Below are 23,477 nucleotides of genomic sequence, written 5' to 3' on the forward strand. Positions count from 1 at the left end.
TCAACTTAAACGTATACCAAATTCCTACAAACATAAAATTCACAAAATAACTATCATTTCATTAAAATATAATTAAATTCAAAAACACTACTTAAAATATAAATGAGCACATACATTAAATTAATAAAAATTACCTTACAATCCTAATTACTTTAAACTAAATCATTGCTAATAACAATTTTCCCAATAATACCAAATTCCTTTCCACCTTACATTTAGAACAATGCATAAAAATAATATCCTCAAATAATTAAAAATACTAACTTACCTAATCTTCTTCAGAATCTTGATTACGTGGCGGATACACTTTTCTTCCTTCTGTTTCAGAATCTTTAAAATCATACTTATCTTTCAAAGCAAGATACCAGGTAAAATAAATAACATAATAAAATATCTTTATTTCTCTCTCGCGCAACCTTAAAAAACATTTATTACTATCCTTTTCAATACCACTAAATACCCATTTCGAATTCACTTTAGTTACGGCCATGGGATCCAAAAATTCACAAACACTATTTCACACAACACAGAATAAAGCCAAATACAAAATTGCCAGATTTTTTCCCGATTAAAGAACAGTAATTCATCCATTAATATCACATGACATATCCCATGATCTCTCATTTCCCTCACACGAAATAATGCGTAATCAGAACTGAATACTACTCACATTCTTAACAAAGTCTAACTAACCTAATCTTCTTCCGAATCTTCCTTACATGGTGGATACACTTTTATTATGGATTCAATAAAATTACTGAACGATTTTTTTTCCGAATTTGATAGAATTTGATAAAAAAAAATTCTCTTTATCACATCTACAATTCACTTTAGACAGTGCCATACAATCCCAAAATTATTCAACCCTACTTCACACAACACACAATGAAACTTAATACAAAATAATATACATCCACAGATACTTGTCCAAATTCCTTTTCCGATTAAAGAACCGTAATTCGTCCATTAATATCACGTGACATATCCCATGATCTCTCCTTTCCCCCACACAAAATAATGCGTAATCGGAACTGAGTACTGCTCACATTATTACCAAAGTCCCAGGTAGTAACCTTTATCGTCTCCAAAATGTCGCCAAACTACCAGTTACCATATTGTAAAGATCAACCAAAAAAAAAAAAATCCTAGAATTGCACAAAAATGGCACTGCGCACACCCTTGACTTTATGGCTGATCTTTACAATATGGTAACTGGTAGTTTGGCGACATTTTGGAGGCGATAAAGGTCTGGACTGGACTTACCTGGGACTTTGGTAATAATGTCAGCAGTACTCAGTTCCGATTACGCATTATTTTGTGTGAGGGAAATGAGAGATCATGTGATATGTCATGTGATCTTAATGGACGAATTACGGTTCTTTAATCGGAAAAGGGGGGAAATCGGGAAAAAATCTGGAAATTTTGTATTTGCCTTTATTCTGTGTTGTGTGAAACAGTGTTTGTTAACTTTTGGATCCCATGGCCCTAACTAAAGTGAATTCGAAATGCGTATTTAGTGGGATTGAAAGGGGTAATAAGTGTTTCTTTAAGGTTGTGCGAGAGAGAAGTAAAAATGTTTTATTAAGTTATTTATTTTACATGGTACCTTGGTGTGAACTATAAGTATGATTTTAAAGATCCTGAAACAGAAATAAGAAAAGTTTATCGGACACGTAATCAAGATTCTGAAGAAGAATAGGTAAGTTAGTATTTTTAATTATTTGAGGATATTATTTTTATGCAGGGTTGATCTTTGGATTATGGTAACTTGGAGATTTTTTGGCAAAAATTTGGCGATCAACTCTGCTACTGCAAACCTCTGTTTTTTTTTTTCGCCGCCATTTTGTCTTCACGAAGTAAAGACGTTTCTTTTCTTTTTATTTACTCAACACTTTTTCCAACAGTCTACTAGCCGAATTACACTTATGCTAGAAATTTTATGGAACAAAAGTGCTTAATCATGACAAATATTAACTGCAAAATTGGGAAAATGTGCAGAATCGCAAACTCCTTGCTGCATTTTTCAAAATCGCACGTACACAGTAACCATGTACACGTCGACTTATTTTTACTTAAAAAACATCCCAGAATTGCACAAAAATGGCATTGCACACACTGTTGACTTTATCCATCTAAACTGCTATTTTCTCATAAATTACAAAAATTTGCACGAAAATGCAGGAAAATTTTGTGAATCTTTAAACTCGGTAAAAGGCACATATATGAAATTACCTGATCGCGAAAAATTATATACCCTATCCAAGGATGAACATTTCCACGTATAATATAAATAAAATATCTAAAAACTTTTACCTCTAAATTATCTATTATAAACATCACTAACGAATTCATAACAAAACATTAAAAATGGTTACAAATACTTAGTGTCAAATATTTAAATTATTTCCATGCACGTTTACTTCCACTCAAACGTATACCAAATTGCTACAAACATATAATTCACAAAATAACTATCATTTAATTAAAATATAATTAAACCATGTACACGTCGACTTATCACAAAAATGGCATTGCGCACACTCTTCACTATATCCATGTACACTGCTTTTTTCTCATAAATTAGAAAAATTTCACGGTACAACTCTGATAAACGCCTTAATTTCACCAAATGTGGCGATATGTGTTTTGCGCTAGTTTTTGGCGCGATTGTATGTTGTATAGCAACCATGTCGACGTTGAAAAATCTTTTGGTGGAGTAGTTTAATTGCTAGTTGGTTCGTGTCTCGTGTGTTTTTGAAATGGCCTATGTTGCGATGAAAGACGTGGTAGGAAGGTTTCAGCCGCATATTTTAGATTGTGTGCAGAGTAAATTTAGTATGAAAAGGTACGATATTGGAGTTGTTAATGAGTCTTTTGTTCACGGATGTATTTATGGGGATCGTAGTGTATTTTTGGAATTTCTGTGGGAGTCGGGACTTTTAAAATGGAGTTTGACGTGTCCGAAATGCGGAGCTGATATGAGAACTCGGACGAAAAATGGTGTTTCTGATAGACTTGTGTGGGTTTGCAGTAAAATTGTTGCTAATAAAGTATGTGGGTGTCAGCGGAGTTTAAGGCTTGGATCTTGGTTTTCGTGTAGCAAGTTAACGTTGGAGGAAGTTTTTATTGTTACTTTCGAAATTTTGAATCGTAGGAAGCCATGTGATGTAGCAAAATCTTGGAAGTTTTCTTCACAGACGTTGTGTGACTGGCGAAATTTTATTAACGAATGTATTTTGGACTTTGTATGCTCTGTATCTGAGAAGATAGGGGGGAAAGATATTTCTGCTTTTAAAAGAAGCTTTCATTATGGTAAGTGCATTTTATTTAATTGTTTTTATTTTGTAGAATGTTATATTCATTGTTTTTTGTATGAATTTCCGTTTTTATTTTTGGTTTTTGAATTGTCTGAAATTTATTTTAGTTTATTTTCTTGATTTGTTTTTAGTGTAGATTGTGCAATTCGTAGTTGTTTTTTAAAGTTGAAACAGAACGCTGTGTACATGGTATTCTTTGAAATTTATGGTTGTTATGTTAATTTATTAAAGCGAGGTGTGCGTCATTCACAGATTCGTTCGTTGCCTACAGTGTGCCATTCGTAGATGTTTTTTTAAGTTAAAACATGTCGCTGTGTACATGGATTCTTGTCAAATATTTTTGGTTAGAAACTTTACATTTTTGCTATCTAAATTTTTTGTTTTTGTTTCGGATTTTTAGCTTAAATCGTGTGTTCAAAACATAGTTTTTGGAGACATTTTAGGCTTAAAGTTCGAAATGTTGACAAAAAATTTAGATTGTAATATCGCAGCATGAAGTTTCTCGCCAAAAATATTTGGCGACTTGAGGGTGCATATCAGAGTAGTTCCAATTTCACGAAAATGCATGAAAATTTTGTGAATCTTTAAATTTGGTAAAAAGGACATATATGAAATTACCTGATCGCAAAAAAGTATATACCCTTTCCAAGGATGAACATTTGCATGTATAAAATAAATAAAATATCCAAAAACTTTTCCCTCTAAATTATCTATTATAAACCTCACCTACCAATTTCTAACGCAAACATTAAAAATGGTTCCAAATACTTAGTGTCAAATACTTAAATTCTTTCCATGCACATTTACTTCTACTCAAACGTATTCCAAAATACTACAAACATATAACTCTCAAAATCACGATCATTAAATTAAAATATAATTAAATTAAAAAACACTACTTAAAATATAAATAAGCACATACATTAAATTGATAAAAATTAGCTTACAATCCTAATTACTTTAAACTAAATCATTGCTAATAACAATTTTCCAATAATACCATATTAATTTATTTACTCCTTACATTTAGAACAATGCATAAAAATAATATCCTCAACTAATTAAAAATACTAACTTACCTAATCTTCTACAGAATCTTGAGTGCATGGCGGATCACAAAATGTGCATTTTCACCAGATTTCTTGCACCGCCATTCAAACTTATCTGTAATATCCTTCCTTTCACACAATCTCGTTTCATACCCACATGTTGGACATTCATACTTATCCGCAATTAAGCAATTCTTTTCAATTACACATAAATGCAATAAAATTTTCGGATTTACTTTATATAGGGCCATGGGATCCAGATATTAAACAACACTGTTTCACAGAACATAGCATGAAATGAATGCTGTACAGCAGATATTTTTACAAATTTACCCCCTTTTTCGATTAAAGAACAGTGATTCCTCCATTAATGTCACATGACATATCTCATGATCTCTCATTTCCCTCACACAAAATAATGCGTAAACGGAACTGAGTACTTCTCACGTTATTCCCAAAGTCCTAGGTAGTAACCTTTATCGCCTCCAAAATGTCGCCAAATTACCTGTTACCATATTCCAAAGATCAGCCGAAAATTGACAAAAATCCAATTGTTTTTACCCTTGTAAAAAGCGGCGAACAAATACATGAGCGATTCTGCACTTTACCGAGAATTTTTTAAAGAAAAGGCATCATTCATTATAGAGAATTACGTTTGAACAACCAACGAGGTGAAATTATGCTTTAGCGATAAGTCGGTAGCGAAATAGCGATGCAGGCATCCATTCAGTTATGTTTAGCAATTTTATATAAATTATTATAACGATCTGAAATAGTTATTTACTCTTATGCTTCCATTCAGTCATGTTTAGCCTTTTTCATATAAATTATAATAATAAAAAAGTATTATATGAAATTAACCTTTCATCTAAATTAAAACATGGGTAGAGTAGACTTTAAGGTACCCCTTGTATTATGGCGAAGTTGTTGTTTGATTTATCGCCAAGCTGTTGTTTCATTTATGGTAGCCTGAATAGTTGAATGTTATGGAAACCCTATTGTGACGTAATCGGGTGCTTGATTCTGGGAAATTTTGAATCGTGGGATGTTTTGTAAGCGCTTTTGTGGTGTGTGTTAAAACTGTTTAGATGGATTTGAATGGGTTTGTAGGAAGAAAGGTTCAGATGGTCACTATGTGAAGCGTTCGTTCAGAAAGAGTACCTGGTTTGAAAAAAGTCATTTGAGTATGATTGATATTTTGATTTTTACCTGGCTGTGGGTGTACGAAGTGAACTCGAAAATCATGGTAAGTGCATATTTGCTTTTGGTAGTGCTTAAATGCATAACATGTTTTCCTTTTTTATGTTATTTTATTGTTTGGTTTAAATTGTATTTTATTGAGATTATGTATTTTTTGATTGCCTATATTGTAGAATTTGGTGCTGCTTTGACTTTTTAAGTGAAAATATATCGATGTGTACATGGGCAAAGTAAAGGGAGTGCGCAATGCAAGTTTGTGCAATTCTGGGATTTTTTTTAAGTGAAAATAGGTCGACGTGTGCATGGATAAAGTCAAAGGAGTGCTCAATGCCATTTTTCTGCAATTCGAGGTTTTTTTTTTAAGTGAAAATAAGTCGATTTGCACATGGATACCGAGTTGTTTGTACAATGATTTGTCTTGTTATTTTGGCTTTGTGTAGCGGGGATTTTTGGCGTAAAAATTGCCGCTTCGCAAGCCAAAATAACAAGTCAAAGAATTGCACAAAATCGGTATCCATGTACCGCCAAAAATTGCCAAGTTTTGCCAAGGGGTACCCTAACTCTACTTTTACCTAAAACATCAATCTTAGATTGTTATTTACTATTATACTTCCTTTCTTGCCGCAATTATTAGGGTTGCCACAATTATTTTTGGCAGCATTGGCATCAACAATAGTTTGGCGATTTTTTACGGCCCTCGAAACAGAATAGTACCCATATTGTTATTCTCCGCACGCTTGCAGCCGCAATGGATAGTCGTGCAACGAGGTCCTCCTGTGAGTCAACAGGAGTCTCTTAAATGATGTTCTTCAGATGGGTCCATAAAAAAAAAAAACATCCAAGCTGGATAGTTCGGGGTGGCCATCGAACGGGTCCAAGTAATTGCGGACCCGCACATGGTTATGGGCTGGTGCACCATCATGCTGGAATCACATACGATCACAAATGACAGCCGGAACATCCTGCAGCAATTCCAGTAGCACCTCTTGCAGAAAAATATGATAACATAAGCCATTTGTACGTGCAGGTAAGAGGTATGGGCCTATGAGGTAATCGTTAACAATACCCGGCCACACATTCATGGAGAAGCAGGTTTGGCATGCATGTGGACGTGTGCCATGTGGATTATGAGTTGCCCACACGTGCATGTTGTGGCTATTGAAGATGCCGTCCTGTGAGAAAGTTGCCTCGTTCGTGAATAGCACATCGAATGGGAAAACTGCCTGCTCCGCACACTGCTGCAAGAACCAATGGCAGAAATGAATTCGAAGAGGGTAATCTGTCTCTTGCAAGCTTGGACTCTCTGCAAATGATATGGATGCAAACCATTTTCATGCAATTGATTTGTTAATTTGGATTTGCTTTAATTTTCCCCTCCTTCCTGTAAGAATTTATGAATCTTCAGTTACTAGTTCAGTTGGTATTTTTGATAACTTGGTAAAAACTTTATAATTGTGAAGAATTTGGTTAAAAAACAAAACAAAACACTGTGTCTGAACTCCAAAAATGTTTGAAACTCTTACTTAAGCTGAGCAGCTCTTACTTAAAGCTGAGTGTGAATTCCAAAGTTTGTCTGCGAAGGGGAAACTTTACTGGTGGGTAACTTTTTTTGAAGAATTGAAATCTGGAATAGGAATCTCCTCCTTTCCTAGAAGCAGATCAATCCAAGAAACCCCCTCGCTCCCTTAAAAGTGGAAGGAGATTAAAGATTATTCAATATAGATAAAGTAGGAGAGTTTATAAATTCAATGACAAATTTTCTTCTACTACCTTTTTGATGTCCTCAAATTTCGCTCTTTGCATTGAAATCTGTACCAATTAATATCTCTAAATTTTCTTCTTTAGACATAATTCTTGAAATTTGGATTAAACCATTTATGTCAGACTTAGGTGAACAGTAGGCTGAAATCAATAAAAGATCTTGCGAGTTATAATTAATTTTTAATGCAACAATAATATCTGAAACAAAAGTTTCAATAACTGAAATCGAATTGTCAAATATATTTATTCCTGCAAGATGAATTTCTTTTTAATGATAATAAATTCAAAATTTTGAGAAAAATCCTTTAACCCGCGGGAAAGCACGTGGGGTGTCTCATACCCCACCCTACATAAAAGTGGAATATTCCTAACTTGTGAGACTGAAATTCTGTGCTGCGTTCAGTAGCTGAGTTTCTAGTTGTGGTTGACTTTCAGAACCGCTTTTTCTTTGCCTGTCTGTTTCAGAAAATGATTTATTGGTATATTGTTAGAACTGGGGTATGACACACCCCAATGCGTCTGTCCGCGTGTTTTTCAGACTGAATATTTAGTTCAGAAATTTATTTCTAGAGTGTAACATTAAATATTTCTACTCACAAGTGATTTTAAAGTACTTGACATTAAATTCTTAAAATTTTCTAACCTCATTATGGAATGGCCTCTATGAATTGGAGATGCAACGCCTGTGAGATTTATTAGAAATATATGAAAGCGATGATGATTGCATTTCGGAAACTGAAGATGAAACTAGGAATATTTTCTATACTGTTTTGGTTTTGAAAAAGATAAAACATTAATTCCTAATGTTCCCAAAAAAGGAAAAACTGTTCTTATGCTTTCAACATTACATAACAATCATACTATAGATGATATTATTGGAGAAAATAAAACGTCAGGAATTATATGTTTTTATAATATGACTAAAGGAGCAGTGGATATGGGGGATGAAATGTCAGCCAATTATTCAATTACCAGAATAACAAGGAGGTGGCCAATGGTAATTTTCTTTCCTGCACTGAATGTTGCTATAATAAGTGCTTGAATTATATTACATTCAACTGCTAATCCACCAACCAGAAACAGAAGTTTGTTTTTGAAGGACTTAGCATTACAATTAATTAAAAAAAGTATTGAACAAAGATCAGAGATTAATACTTTACCAAGAAACTGACGTACTGCATGCAAAAGAAAAGCAGAATTTTCGACGAAGAATTAAAATGAATACATGAAATTCGAAACAACTGAGTATGAAAGATGCGATAAATTGCCCCCGCCAAGGACAGAAGAACATGAATGCAATGTTTAAAATGAAAAAACATTCTGTGCCAGGAACACATGAATGTATTTTGTTCAAAGTGTAAAGAAATAAAATAAGCATTGTGTATTAGAGATGCAATGAAACTTAGAGGCATGGTGTTTATTTTTTTATTATTTTCATTTATCTTAATTTTAACTCTAAGATTATATTGGAAATTAATTTTTTGAAACCCAATTATTATTCACGTATTTATAATACACTAGAACAAGAAAAACAGCTTTAAAACTAAATAAAACTATTTTTATCGTATTTTAAATATTGGGGTATGTGATACCCCACGCGCCCACTCTAGTAAGTTTTCTTGGTGCGACTTCCGCCGGGTTAATTATGTTATTCACATAATACGGTTCTTGTAATGGAGCAAAGGAATAATTTTGTTCAATTGCTCTTTTCTGGAGCTGGGACACAGCAGCTCTAGCATGATGGAAGTTAATTTGAACACCTGTCATTTCTTTTAAAGAATTATTAACTGTAATTGGTTCTGATTAGTAGCTCATATTGTCTTTTTAAACAAACACAATTTTGATCTAAACTAGAGTGCTTTGTGTCCAACTCCAGTTTATATTTATTATTTGCTGAAATACAGTTAACATATTCAGGATTGTTTTTACAATCCCAATGATTGTGCCCTTTTCGTGCACTCTTAGCACATATCTCTTCTTTTATACACTTTTTATGAAAATATCCAAATTCTTGACACTTATAACATCTTACAGCATTAAAATTCTCTTTAATAAATATTCAGAACCATTTCAAATTGATTTTTCCGTGATTAATAACAAATTTGTATTTTTCGGGTTGAATATTAGAAACCCATTGTAACTTATTATGTTTAGCTTTGATTAAAAACTAGAGTTTGAAGCCTCTGTCTTCAAAAATATGATTTTGGTTTATTACTGCTTCATGGATCTCTTCTTTTTTTTAATTCTGCTTCTATATTAGATATTATTTTTGGTTGTTTCTTTATTGGAGACTTTATTTCAGTATCTTCTTTCAACAATAAATTTTTTTTAATTTCATCCTCTAAGATTTCGGTCTCATCTTCATTTAGACATTCTACAACAGTTCCTCGATTGTTAATTTTTCTAACATTTTTTATTCCAATCTTTAATTTTACGGGATCAATAGCTTCGACCACCTTCATTTTTACCTCTCCTGATGAAATCTCTTTAACCTTGGGATATAATAATGCAACATACTCTTCTTTTTTAACTTTCTCCTTTTTCTGAATTAATTTCTTTCCTACTCTTTGTTCTTTTATAATATCTGTAAAACATTTTTCTAATAAGGCTTGTTGTTTAACCACTTCTAAGTTTCCTTTCAGATTTTGTATCTCCAATGCTTGCAAAACAATAAAATTAAGTAACACTTGTGTTTTAAAAATCTTTTTTCGAATGGGTGTTGTTACCCAGGAAGCTTCTTCTAAACAAGTCTCTAACTCACTTATAAATGAGTGAGCCTCCTCAATTAATTCCGATATAGCAACAGTCTCTGTCTGTGCACTTTTGTCCATTTTTAATCAGATTCAATTCGGACCCTGAGGTTTCCTCGATTGAAATTGGAGTTTAGATTTAGACCTTTTCCTTTGAGCCCTCAGACCATGAGAAGGTCCCAAACTCCTGGGAAGTTTTCTTGAATTGCCTTTTATCAAAAATTCAAGTGTAAAATATACTTTAAGCAATAAAGTTTTTTTCTATATCACTTATACGTGAGCCAATAACTTTCCCTCTGGGGGTTTCCCACTGTGAGTGAATTTGAGAGGTGTTAAAAATTCAGTCTGGATGATTTATTTGTACTATGTTCCTCTGTCAGTACTCTTTTAGTTGTGGTAAGCAGAACAAGAACTGTTGTACAGCCAGTGAATGCTAATCCCAAAACGCAACTTCATTTTGTGAGTTTTGACACAAGAAGCATTAGTTCACAAAATACCCTCCCTTTAAAAAAAAAAAAAAAAAAAAAAAAAAAAATAGTATGGCTTTTTTTTTTTTTGTAGGCAAGTCCCACATTTTTGTCGCAATTAATTGTAGTTGCTGAAAACATGCATGAAAAGTAATGGGAGATAGTGGCAATGATGGCAATTGAAATAATGGTGAAGTACTATTTGTTTTGTTGTAACCTGAGTGGTCATATCTGCTCCAAAGATTATAATGGAAATTTATGCAATAAACTATCTTTCATGACAGTTTGAAACTTTGTGGGATATTTATTAGATTTTATTTTCTTGTAGAATATATGTTTGTGATATGGTATTTTTTTCTACTAGGCTCAAACTCTGGGGGAAAGAGTACAAGAGCTAACAGACATGTCATCAAAAAGAACTATAATTCGTTTTACTGGTGATAAATTTCGTCAGTTTATAAAGGCTACACCACGAAATTATTCATTTGTTATTATGCTGACGGCTCTCTCACCTCATCGTCAGTGTATTGTGTGCAGGTAATTGCATTTTATGAATTTTTCCCTAATTTTTATCATGTTGTTTTTATAGATATTATTATAAAATAGAACTTTAGTGGCATAACCTTATGTTAAAACATTAAACACAATATCTAGATGTCTGATTAGAAGGCAGCCGTATGTAGGATAAAACCACAATATGTAATTATCCTTTTTGAAATATATACATTTCTAATTAATAATTTTACTACAAAATAGTATCTAGAGCAGCGGTTCTCAACCTTTTGACTAACGCGTACCATCGAAACCAAAATTGAAAACCTTTCGTACCTCCACTACCACTTTTGAACAAAGCTCAGATCACATAAATTTATGAGTGTTAGAGAAAAACCTCAATCAGGATGTTGGGGTTTTAATTTTTGAATTGAATAGTTAAAAATACTTTGCTTCTGTGCGTACCACCAGTTGAGAACACCTGATCTAGAGTATTAAAAATCAGTTCATTTTGGACTTTTTTTTAAAATTCTGCTCACAATAATCTGTATTTACTAAAAAACTTGTGTGGAAATAAAACATGGTATTTTTTCATTTGTTCAGTATCCTTCAGAAAGTTTTAAAATTTATTATGATTTTGTATTACTTTTTATTGGAAAATGTATTTAAGTTGAGGATTAGTCCTTAAAGTGTTTAATTAATTTTCTGTCTGAAAATAAAATTCTGAAAGAAGAATCATGTATTGAAATTTTTTTTAGTTTGGGAAAATTTTTACTCACAAAAATAATAATGGGATTCAAAATCTGAAAGTGAAGAAAATAAAAGTCATTAGTTACATTGTAGTCAAAAGTTACCTTCACATACATAAAAAAATTTGATGGCATTATCAGTCAGTCAGTTTTATTTTAATGTTATTTAGTTAGTCATTTGCCAATTTTTGTTGAATGAGAAGAAGGTAAATCTAATTAATATTATATTCTGTAATTTTACGAGTTTGATTTTGATCCAAACTCATCCAAAGGCATTAGTAGTTCTCAGTTTGTTTCCTTGCAGCCTCTGTAATATAGGGTTTCAGTTCAGTATCGTAAAGTTAAAGCAGTTTTTTATTGCATTGAAGTCTCGCTTGGCAAACTTTGAAACAGAGAATTCCTGGTTGAATCCAGAGAATTCTTGGTAGAAGCAAAACAGATAATTGAAGAAATGTTTAGATGAAGTTTGGATAATGTTACAGAAGAAAATGATTTAAGATCAAAGTCTGTTTGTAAGTGAATGCAGCAATAAAAAGCTGTCTAGGGCAACTGAGTTTAGAATTTGCAACAACATCTGATTCTAAATGTGCTTATTTCTGGAACATGAAATGTTGCCGGTAGTATTAGGGAAAACGACACATGACAATGCAGATGTGATGGTATAAGGAAGAATAATTACCAGCAAGTGTGCTAATTCATGTTTGATTGAAGGTTTATGTCTATCCAGAGGTAAGATAATTTGATACTTTCTGATTATCTGCATGCCTCAGATTTAGCATTTAGTAAAATTGCAGTGTTTTTAATGTATTTTTTAACATACATGCTACAGTAGGCAGCCCTTGCATGCATGTACCATATTCGTTTGAAGTATGTATATATATTATATTTAACTGTCATTTGGCTCATCAGTGCTTTCAGCCATATAGATTGCATTTTTCTCCGTATAAAAATACTTTTTTTAATAATCATTTATAAATAGATCAATACCTACAAGCTATAAAGCACAAAAGCTAAACAAACTTTTTTCAGTAGCCAATTCACAAGCGTAATGTGTTTGAATTTTTTCATAGGGGTGTAGGTAATCAAAAAAGTACTGATAAGTTTTACTTTACATCAGGCCTTTTTAGAGATGAATTTTGATCTGATTTTTTTATAGATTGTAGTGTGCACCACTTGTCTGGCGAGTTTCTTAAAACGAAGGCAAAGAGGGAATAAATTGGCCAAAAAAATTTCCATGTCTGAATTCTGTAAAAAACTTGTGAGACATCTTGTAAGAGCTGTTGTGTGGCAAAATTCTCTCACTGGAGATTTTAGTACTTTGAATACTATATTAATATTGGGGTGGAACTTATTTTCTCAAACTCTTAATTAACCATTTTGTTGGGGGTATGAAACTGTGTTGTGTGCATACAAATTAAAGAAAGATCGCATTTTTAATAAGTGTCTAAAGCTGGCATTCATTTTTAAATATTCATTTTAAAAAAGTAACACATTATTTAAATTTTGTTTCATAATGTATTTTTGCAGTATGCATTCATATTGTCTTTCACTTTGCCTTTGTGTGCTATAACATTGTGTATTAGCCAAATGAATTTGTTCTATTTTATTTGTTTATTGAGAAACTGGCAGTTATTGAGCATGTGAAAGTACTATTGAGCACCTTTGTATCTGCAATGTGTTAAAATATTATTAGGAATATTTAAAGGCTCTTGGCTGAGTAGGAGCATCATTGAACACTGATACTTCGACCCAGATTCATATCCTGGCAAGCAAGCTGGCTGCTTGAAAGCTTTTGTGACTTTTCTTGCAGATAATTTGAGCATGAGCAAGATTCCCTTAAAAAGTCTTTCATAAAGTTATTCTTTCCATTAGGCAGATAGCCCTAGTGTGCATTTTACCTTAATCAATTAATCTTAGGAGACCCTCAATTTTTGACAGTGTCCTGCTTAGTGTTGCGTGATTAAAGGTAAAAAAGAATGGCTAACTTGAACAATTTTGTCAAAAATGTCACAAAATATATCACTGCAACTTCCCTCTGATGACATACCTTATTTATATTGTAAATTTTAGTGAATTTTTTTTGTATGGTGTCTTCTGAGCTTATAAAAGTTAGATCAGAAGTTTCTGCTTTTTTATGTGGTCAAGAAGTAAAATGATGCAAATAATGAAGGAACATTACGCTTGCCAAGTTAAAATTTTGTGATGATTTTCAGGTTATGTTTTTGAAAATGCCAAAGCATACAGGAGCCAAAGGGTAGTCATTCAAATACATTTGTAAAAGATGTTTTAAGGGAAACACACTTGTATTTATGTTACATATGGGGGGGGAACAAACAAAAGCCAACCATGTAGCCAACCTGTTTGCTAAGGATAGAACTCTCAGTATTTGGTAGTCTTAATCACTTGGTCATTTGATGACGGGATGATTTTCAGTAAGGGAAGCAGTCTTTCAGAAAGCACGGAGGTTTTTCATTTGAAATTTATAAAATGTGACAAATAAAAGGTTGAGTTTTACCAGTTATTAAAATGTGCCTTTCTTTTTCAGGCATGCATATGATGAATTTCAATTAGTTGCCAATTCTTGGCGTTACTCACAAATTAACACTAACAAACTATTCTTTGGAATGGTTGATTTTGATGAAGGTCCAGATGTTTTCAATTCAGTAAGTATTTTTTCAGTACTGTGCCCAAAATTTCAGGGTAATAGTTATATAAAATTACAATCTTCTGTAATTCTTGCAGTTGGGTATTAACTCTGCACCAGTATTTATGCATTTCCCAGAGAAGGGTAAACCCAAGAAAGGTGATCAAATGGATATCCAGAGGTAACTAAAATCATCAACATGGCTTTAGTATTAATTTGAATGTATTATGTGTAAAAAACATGCTTACCTATGTTTATTTCTTAGAATAGGCTTCCAAGCAGAAACCATTGCCCGATGGATTGCTGAGAGAACAGATATTCAGATAAGAGTGTTTCGACCTCCTAATTATTCTGGAACTATAGCTCTTGTTATACTGTTTGCATTGATTGGTGCACTGCTTTATATGAGACGTAACAATCTAGAGTTTTTGTACAATAAGACCTCTTGGGGGCTAGCTGCACTGGTAAGTATTCATAGCAAAAAAAAAAAAATCAGTAAAATATATTTTCTTAGCTTTACCATAGTCTAATTGTATGTCAAGAACTTTAAAGAAAATTCTGCTTATTTTTTATTTCTATTATTAAACTTTGCAGTGTATTGCCTGTATGTGGGCCACTATTATATTAAAATTATATACATTAAGATGTTCTGTACAACCAAAAATATCCACAGAATTTATCTTAATCTCTTCTAAAGATAGTTGATAATGAATAAGCAAGCTCTTCATGCATATTTATAAGAAATAGCAGTCATTCAAGTTTTAAACCTGAATTTCGATTGTTGTGGGAATTGTGCTGCCAATTTAGGAAGGCAAACTCAAGCAGTAATTTAAAGGATTTTTATGGTTCAAATTGTTGCATTTTTTGTGATTGTGAATCAGCTTAAGTAACTTCATAAAAGAAAGGTTTTTTGAAATAACAATTTCATCTGATTGTATAAATTACATAAAAAAATATATTCCTAATTTCAGGAAAATTTATTTCTAGCATTTGAAATCAGGAAATATATGAAAATTCATAATTAAAAAATATTACTTGTGTTCCAAAATTAAGGTCACAGATACAAAAGTGGGAAAGGAACTACTCTTAAGTGTGCCCTCAGGTCGCCAAATTTCTCACCAAACATTTTTGGTGAGAAACTCCACAATGCCATATTACTATCTAAATTTTTTGTCCATATTTTGAACATTAAGCCTAAAATGTCTCCAAAAATGCGGAACCACGCTTTGAACACACCATTTAAGCTAAAAATCCGAAACAAAAACAAAACATTTAGATAGCAGAAACATATAGTTTCTAACCAAAAATATTTCACAAGAATCCATGTACACAGCGATATGTTTTAACTTAATCATCTACAAATTGCACAATCTAGGTAGCAAAAAAATCCACAAACTACGCACACTTCGCTTTAATAAATTAACATAACAATAAATTTCAAAGGCCTCGCTGTAATAAATTAACATAACAATAAATATCATGTACACAGCATTCTTTTTAAACTTAAAAAAAAATATCTACAAATTGCACAATCTAGGCAGTGAAAGAATCTCTGAACTACGCACACCTCGCTTTAATAAATTAACATAACAGTAAATTTCAAAGAATACCATGTACACAGCATTCTGTTTAAACTTAAAAAATCTACAAATTGCACAATCTAGGCATTGTGCACAACTCAACAAAATAAACTAAAATAAATTACAAACAATTCAAATAACAACAGAAATTCATAGTAAAAAACAATGATCATAACATTCTACCAAATAAAAACAATAAAATGAAATGCACTTATCATAATACATACATGAATAAAATTTCGCCAGTCACACATCTGTCAACAAAAGTGCCACAATTTTGCTATATCACATGTCTTTCTGTGATTCAAAATTTCGAAACAAAAACTTCCTCCAAAGTTAACTTACTACACAAAAACCACAATGCAAATCTTAAACTCCGCTAACAGCCACATACTTTAGCAGCAAACCCACACAAGTCTATCAGAAACACCATTTTTGTCCGACTTCTCATATCAGCTCCGCATTTCGGACATGCCAAACTCCATTTTAAAAGTCCTGACTCCTACAGAAATTCCAAAAATGCACTTCTATCAGTACACACCCATGAACAAAAGACTTGTTAACAACTCCAACATCGTACCTTTTAATACTGAATTACTTTCCGCACAATCTGAAATATGCGACTGAAATCTTGTCGCCACGTCTCTAAGTTTCAACGTCAAAAGGGTTGCCATACAAACAGCATCATCCACCAAACCATCCCACAGCATGGAATCACGCCAGAAACCAGCGCAGAACACATATCACCACATTTGGTGATCTTAGGGCGCATACAAGAGTAGAGCCGTGGGATATCTCAGTAAGTAATTGGTGTATAGCAGTAAAATTGTGTACACACTTGCCCAGTACTGTGAGACAGCCAATAATAGCATAACAAAATAAATTATGGGTAAATGTTTTCATTATGCAAATGAAAGAACAACGACAGTAAAAAAATGATCGAAACATGAACCTTATATTTCCAGAATGGTCCAGTTAAGAGTGTGGGACACCCTGCATAACTTTACTTGCCTCGTAGTAGGCTGTTATACTATAAATCAATTTGTGGCAACAAATCTTATAAAAGTGAAGATTTTAATAACAGGAGGGTTCTGCAAAGGGGTTGACATAGTGCAGTGGCTCTTCTAAGACCAATCCAAGCATGCTTTGATGTTAAATCAGAGACTTCACTGACCACACCATATAGCAGATACCCTTTTCCTTTAGAAAATGATTGACCATTTGTCCTCTGTGTTACCGTATGTCCATGAATCAAGTTCTTTCCAATAGCTTGCTAAAAAAGTCTCACATAAGTAAAATCTTAACTGTGTAACACTGTGCCCTTATCAAAGGCATACAGTGGTGTAAATTCATTCAGCATGATACCTCTGAACATAAGGATTCCATTTTCACTTAAGTGATTGATTTCCCTTATATTGAGGGGTTGTATTGGGCCCAGGTTCTCTCTGGATGAAGAATCATCCAAAGAGACTATTCTGGATGCCTCGTTCTTGCTGTGTCCAAGCATGGTGTGCTTGGTCTCACAAAAGATGCACCCTGTTCTGCAAACATATCACTATTTGCCAGGCATTAAAAGCCTGCTGTGCTAGGTGTCTGTACACTGTCCGCCTGAAAATTATTGTTCCAAATACAGCAGTGAGGTCCTCAGAGAGCTTTCGAAGCATCATCATCTTTCTGTGTTGTAGTTCCTGTGTTTAATGTCAAATATTGATCCCTTGCAGGTGTCATGGCTCTTGGACAGCCTTAGCTCGGTTTTTCTGGTTGATGGTACATATAGCTTGGATTGTTACCTTAGCCTAAATACCATCATTCGAGACACTCGCCATCAAACACATCTCCACACTAATGAACCTCAAGACTGCATATGGCTGTCTCAAGTAATCATTTAAACAATTGTGAGAACTCATTTTAATTGAAACTAGTAATAAACTCAGCTCTATAAATGAATTTCACAGATCGGGAAACCAGTCGCTCTGGTGTTTTCTTAAAAACGTGTCTGTTAATTTGACAGCCATTAGATGTACATATTGCATTTACTATTACCTAAATTATATATGACATCAAAACATGATGAACACCCTGAGATGCTGTGTCAGCTGGCTCGTTATATTATTAATAATATCCCTTCTCCCAGGTCATCTACTCTGATGGAAGCAAATCTCACTCTGGAAGAACAGGCAGTGGTATTTTAATGAAAATAAGTGTCTAGATATTTTCTTAGAAACCCAAACCACACCTCTGTCTTTCGCTGGAAATTGATTGCTGTTAGAGAAACTCTGACCCTTGCTGTGGATTCTGGCATATTTAATATATAGATTGCAAAAGTGTGTACATGAAGGATTTGCCACACATCCTGTATAAGTTGGGGCGGGATATCATTTCCAAATTGATAATTTTGGCCCTGACCAGTCTTGTGTGCTTGTAGTGGATTCCTTCGCATGTGAGTGTTTACATAAACGAAATTTCTGATCTGCTTACTAGGGATCAGTGAACTCCTCACTGTCCGTTCCTCCAAATTAATGAGCTTCTGGGGGCCCATTCCCTGTTTCTGACCAATGTTAATAACATTTGGAGGATCCTATCAGATCTTGCATAGTACACTGCAAAGAGGCCTGGATAGTCAGTGCAGTGCTTTTGCCCTAGTTCTGCTAAAACAGCTCTATCTAGGCTTAGGACTGGATACATGAAGAGTTTAATCTTCAGTGGAATACCTGTTTTCATTGCTGAGCCATCACGTCCCCCTCTTATATCATCAAATGTATTCGTGCCTCTCTAGAGCAGCTGTTGAATGAGCAAGAGATTGTTTATGACTTGTTGATATGTAATGATCTCTTGGTCTTGGTTTAGTGGATGAGCAATAACAACGTATATGAGATCATGTTTGCAAACAGTGATTGCTTGTTTCAACTATTGCAGAAAATGTGTTTGTCTCTTAATTCTGGACAGCTGTTAATAAAATTAACTTGAGATTATGGTGTTCAGTCCACTGATGACACAGCTAAGTTATAAATTTGTAACAAATAATTGTGAGATTTGTTTCAGATTTACTTATAATCATATTCTGAATTAGAATCTTGAACTTTCTCTTGCATTTGAGCTGTCCTAACTGCTTGGTTTTTGCAGTCTGAAATAAAGAAGATTCTCTGTTGTTGATGAGCTGAGTATTAATTTAGTTCTTGGTTCGTCTAAAACCAGTAATTTTGCCATTATCCTCCAAAGAAGTTATCCATTGAGAAGATGTCTTAATATTTTGAACCTGAACTATTCATTTATTAATTGAAAATTTATATTTTCCCATTTTTCTTCCATTTTTTTAAATGTTTTCATTAAATGATTGGATTTATTTTTTTAAGAATACTAAATAGTAATATGAGAAAACATGTTTTTATTATAATAGTATTTAAGTAGAATGTATGGCTAGCCATGTTTTCTATTCATTAGTATAACTTAACTGTTACAAAATGCTTTTGAGAGACTTGAGAAACATTTTCATATTCCTAGTGAGGTTTTTCTACCGATCAGGTATTTTGCTTTTTATTTTAGAAATTCCACATTCACTGTTTTGGATATTTCACAGTGACAAAAATTCATGACAATATTTTAACAGTAGTTTTTGTAAAAGCACTTGGTTGTATTAAAAAATATTTATTTTTTCCACTCGGTAACATGTCTGTTCATTTGTAGAAAATGCTTTTGTTGCACTGTATTTGATAAATATTTACTTTAATTATCCACATTTTTGAATATATATATATATGGAATTGGTTTGGATCAAGTGCATTTAACTGGCTGCTGTTTATGTTGTTGAAATGTTATGATATAATATTCTATGAAATTGGGTAATTTTGTATCCCTATTTACAGTGTAAGATTAAATCGTATAGTCAAATCTGTTTAAGCTATCATCTGCATACAATATTTAAAAGTCATAAAATATATGAAGTAATTTATACTGCATATTATATTTTTTCTGTCATTATTCAAGAGAAATTAAACTGTTTCACTCTGAGTATATGCTTTTATTGTATTTTTGATTTCCTTCATAGCAAAACTGTGTTTTCCATGGCAGTTTCAACCACATATGATTTTCACTGTGTTGTTTTCTACTTAAAAATTCATAAGCATTAAGTGTTCAGATTATCCTGTTGCAAATCATCATTTTAGAAGTAGGGTTGACATTGTAAACATGAAAAGTTAAATACTTTGATTTTTTTTTTCTCTCTGTTTTAGTTGTCCATTTAGTAAAGTTCGGGTTATTTTTTTAAATCTTCAATTTGTATGTTATTGTGTAGAGTTGTTTACTGTAACATAATAATAGAGTTTATAAAAATCTGAGAGAAAGGTGAAGCAAGGACATTAAAAGAAGAAATAACAAAAATTAATATTATGAATAAAGTATCATTCAAAGAGTCTGCTTTTACTGCATGCTGAGGAACTCATAATCATTACAGTTGCTGATAAGGATAAATCTGTAATCAGTGCTAAATAGGAAGAGGAATTCATCCATTGACCTTCATTAAATTGGTTGTAAAATCAGTGGTTTAAGAGTCAAAATAAGGAAGATTTATATTTTTTTGATTATCTTAAAAGTAATTTGCTAAATCAAATTGCCTGGTATTTTTAAGTAAAAATAATATGTAAATACTTGAAATGTTCCCTCCCTCCTTCTAAAATCAATTTTGAATTTATTAAGAACATTTTAAAGATAATTAACATTTTTTTAATTATACTTCTAAGAAGTCACTTTTTAATTATTCTGGACAGTGATATGCTGTCAAGGTTTGACTGCATTGTAATTGATAATGCTCAACTGTTTTGTTCTTGGTTTGCAAAAGCAATAATTTAATTACATTTTATTAATGTACAATGCATTATTTATATGTATTTTACAGTGCATAGTGTTTGCAATGACATCAGGACAAATGTGGAATCATATCCGTGGACCTCCCTTTATGCATCGTTCTTCCCGTGGTAGTGTAGTATGTATATTTTTTATTTTCAATCCAAGTGTTCTGTAATTTTTTCCTTTACATTTTTTTTTACCTACTAGATTTTGTAGAACAAATATCTTAAATGAGCTGTTTTAGATTTAGACATGAAATGTCTTATGGGTTTCAAATTATAGTTATTTATATTTTCCTTCTTCTAGGGTTATATTCATGGAAGCAGTGGTGGCCAGTTTATTATTGAAACTTACATAGTCATGATTTTAAGTATCCTTTTCATCCTTCAAAATGCAATGATTTGGAATTTATCCTGTATTTAAGAATGGTTCATAATTTGACATTTAAATGCTATTAAACTATTTGTGCTGTATATGCCTTAACCCTCTGAGCGGCCAGGGTCTTAGCTAAGAAAGTGCAAATTTCCCCAAACTTCTATGAGAACAAATTATTATTATTTTTTTTATTTTAATGTAAAAACTCTCCTGGTATTTCATATCTAGATTTGTGTACTTTTGATATATTGCCTTAATTTCTTTGACATATTTTAATATGCATGTATATGTACATTCTTATGGATATCACAAAAAATATTCTAGGCCCTATATATATATATATATGGCTTTCCCACTTAGAGAGTTAAGAGACCAATTTCAATTACTATAATCATTTGAATGTACTGGCAAAATATTTGTGATGTCTTACCAGTATCATTTTCAAATTATAAACTTTCTGATATGTGTACATAAGTAATAATTTAGCAGTTGATGTTGCAGAGAACATGATTCAGAGATTGGTGCAAGTTGAATTCTTTTATTGCTGACATGTTTATGTTTAATGCAGCCACAGAGGACTTTGCCCCAAAAGTGCACTTTTTCATTGAATAGTTACTTGGTACTTTTACTGTTTTACTGTTTACCGATACGCAAAGAAAGAAAAGCAGCAGCAGACATTATGTTTGCAAGCTATAGGAGAGAAAGAAAAATGTGACAGTTATGAGTGAAGGTTTGGTAAAGTTAGTTTTTTTAATTGGTTAATTTTTGGTTTCATATGCAAAATTAAAAATTATCATTGGCTGAAGCATTGCATGATTGCCTGCTTCATTGGTGTTTTCTATGAATCATTGGGAAAGGAAGTCTTGAAATGATGCAGTTTAGATTCATTATGAGCATTACCTTTTTTTTAGAATAGAAAAGGAAAATTATCACATTAAATGAGAGACTTAATAGAAATTATTGGAAATTAAAGCTAGTTTTTTTTTACCTGTATTTTTAACTTAATGTCCAAAATTTTTACATTATTATTTGCTGAAGTGTTATGTGAGTACATGTGTTATGAGCACTTTACCAGAAACACCTGATGAAGATTAACCTTAAAATAGCACCATTCAGAAAGATTAACACTAAGCATGTAGGATAGCAAGTGGATGTAACCACATAAAATATAACTTGGGCCATTTCAGAGTGCAGTTTTATTTCACATATTTCTCATTACATGTATACAAATTGTGTTTAGTAATAGATTTGCTTTAATAGAAATATGCTGAGTTGGTCCCTACTGTTCCAGTACTAAGCAGTTGATGTGGAATGAGGTTATGATTAGTAATCGCAATACTGGAACAAAAATACATTACTGGTATTTGGTATTTTTTAGAATGTACCATATTAGGAATTTTTCAAAAAAGTACAAAAACAGTTGTTTCTGTCATATTTATTTAGTTTTACACAAAAAATGTATTAACTGTAAAAATATAAAAATTTTATTTTGTACAAGCATAAAATAAAAGAACAAATGTTAAATATTATTAATGAGACCATAAAAATAATAATTTATAACATTAGCAACAAAAAATGTAATATATAAAGTAACCCATTGTAATATTACAATAAAGGAACAAAACATATGATGCTATTATTAAGAGTAAATATCACATAAAAATCTTGTTGTGTAATCTAATCTGTTATATATTATCTATTAATAAAAAAAAATATTAACTGCATATTTTTGAAATGTGATTGTAAAAACAACATAAGGCTATTGAACTATCATTAAGCCTGAAACCTATTTTTGTACACAAAACTATCTGTAGTTGAAAGTGCTCTTTCTGCTTGCAGGCTGGTTGGTGGTGGTACTGTTAATAACGAGCGATATACTTTGATTATATATTTGCCTCAGAATCCTTCATCTTCTAACAATTCGGTCTCTTGTCTGACAGTTTTGGATAAATCTGCTTATTTTTGGTATTACTTTTGTATTATTGATTGTGGCAATTTTTTATGACTAACTGAAATTTCTTCCCGAGAAAGAATTTCTTTCCTGATATTAACATCAACATCATTTTCATTGAATTCTTCTGGGTAGGTGTGTGTTTACTTTTCATAAATGTTTTCGTGGAAATTTACGATAACTTTTTAAAATTTGACCTTGTAAACCATTTTTCATCCTTTTTGTTTTGTTTGTCAAAGTTGTTATAATTATGTAAATATCTAATATTTTAAACTCTTTATTAAAAGATATGAATTATTT

The 23,477-nt window shown here is 32.2% G+C and overlaps 1 protein-coding gene across 1 annotated transcript in view; it reads left to right on the forward strand.

Moving 5' to 3' along the window:
* Ostgamma (oligosaccharide transferase gamma subunit) overlaps positions 1 to 23,477 on the forward strand; it is a 44,643-nt gene that overhangs the window by 3,647 nt on the left and 17,519 nt on the right. The window contains exons 2-7 of the mRNA XM_035351227.2: positions 10,909 to 11,081; positions 14,331 to 14,448; positions 14,528 to 14,610; positions 14,695 to 14,893; positions 20,901 to 20,987; positions 21,158 to 21,221. Coding sequence (XP_035207118.1) covers positions 10,909 to 11,081; positions 14,331 to 14,448; positions 14,528 to 14,610; positions 14,695 to 14,893; positions 20,901 to 20,987; positions 21,158 to 21,221 — 724 coding nt within the window. The remainder of the gene's footprint in view (positions 1 to 10,908; positions 11,082 to 14,330; positions 14,449 to 14,527; positions 14,611 to 14,694; positions 14,894 to 20,900; positions 20,988 to 21,157; positions 21,222 to 23,477) is intronic.

This window comes from Stegodyphus dumicola, chromosome X2, assembly GCF_044657685.1.
Source record: "Stegodyphus dumicola isolate Sdum_Otavi_A_Nest chromosome X2, ASM4465768v1".
Lineage (NCBI taxonomy): Eukaryota > Metazoa > Arthropoda > Arachnida > Araneae > Eresidae > Stegodyphus > Stegodyphus dumicola.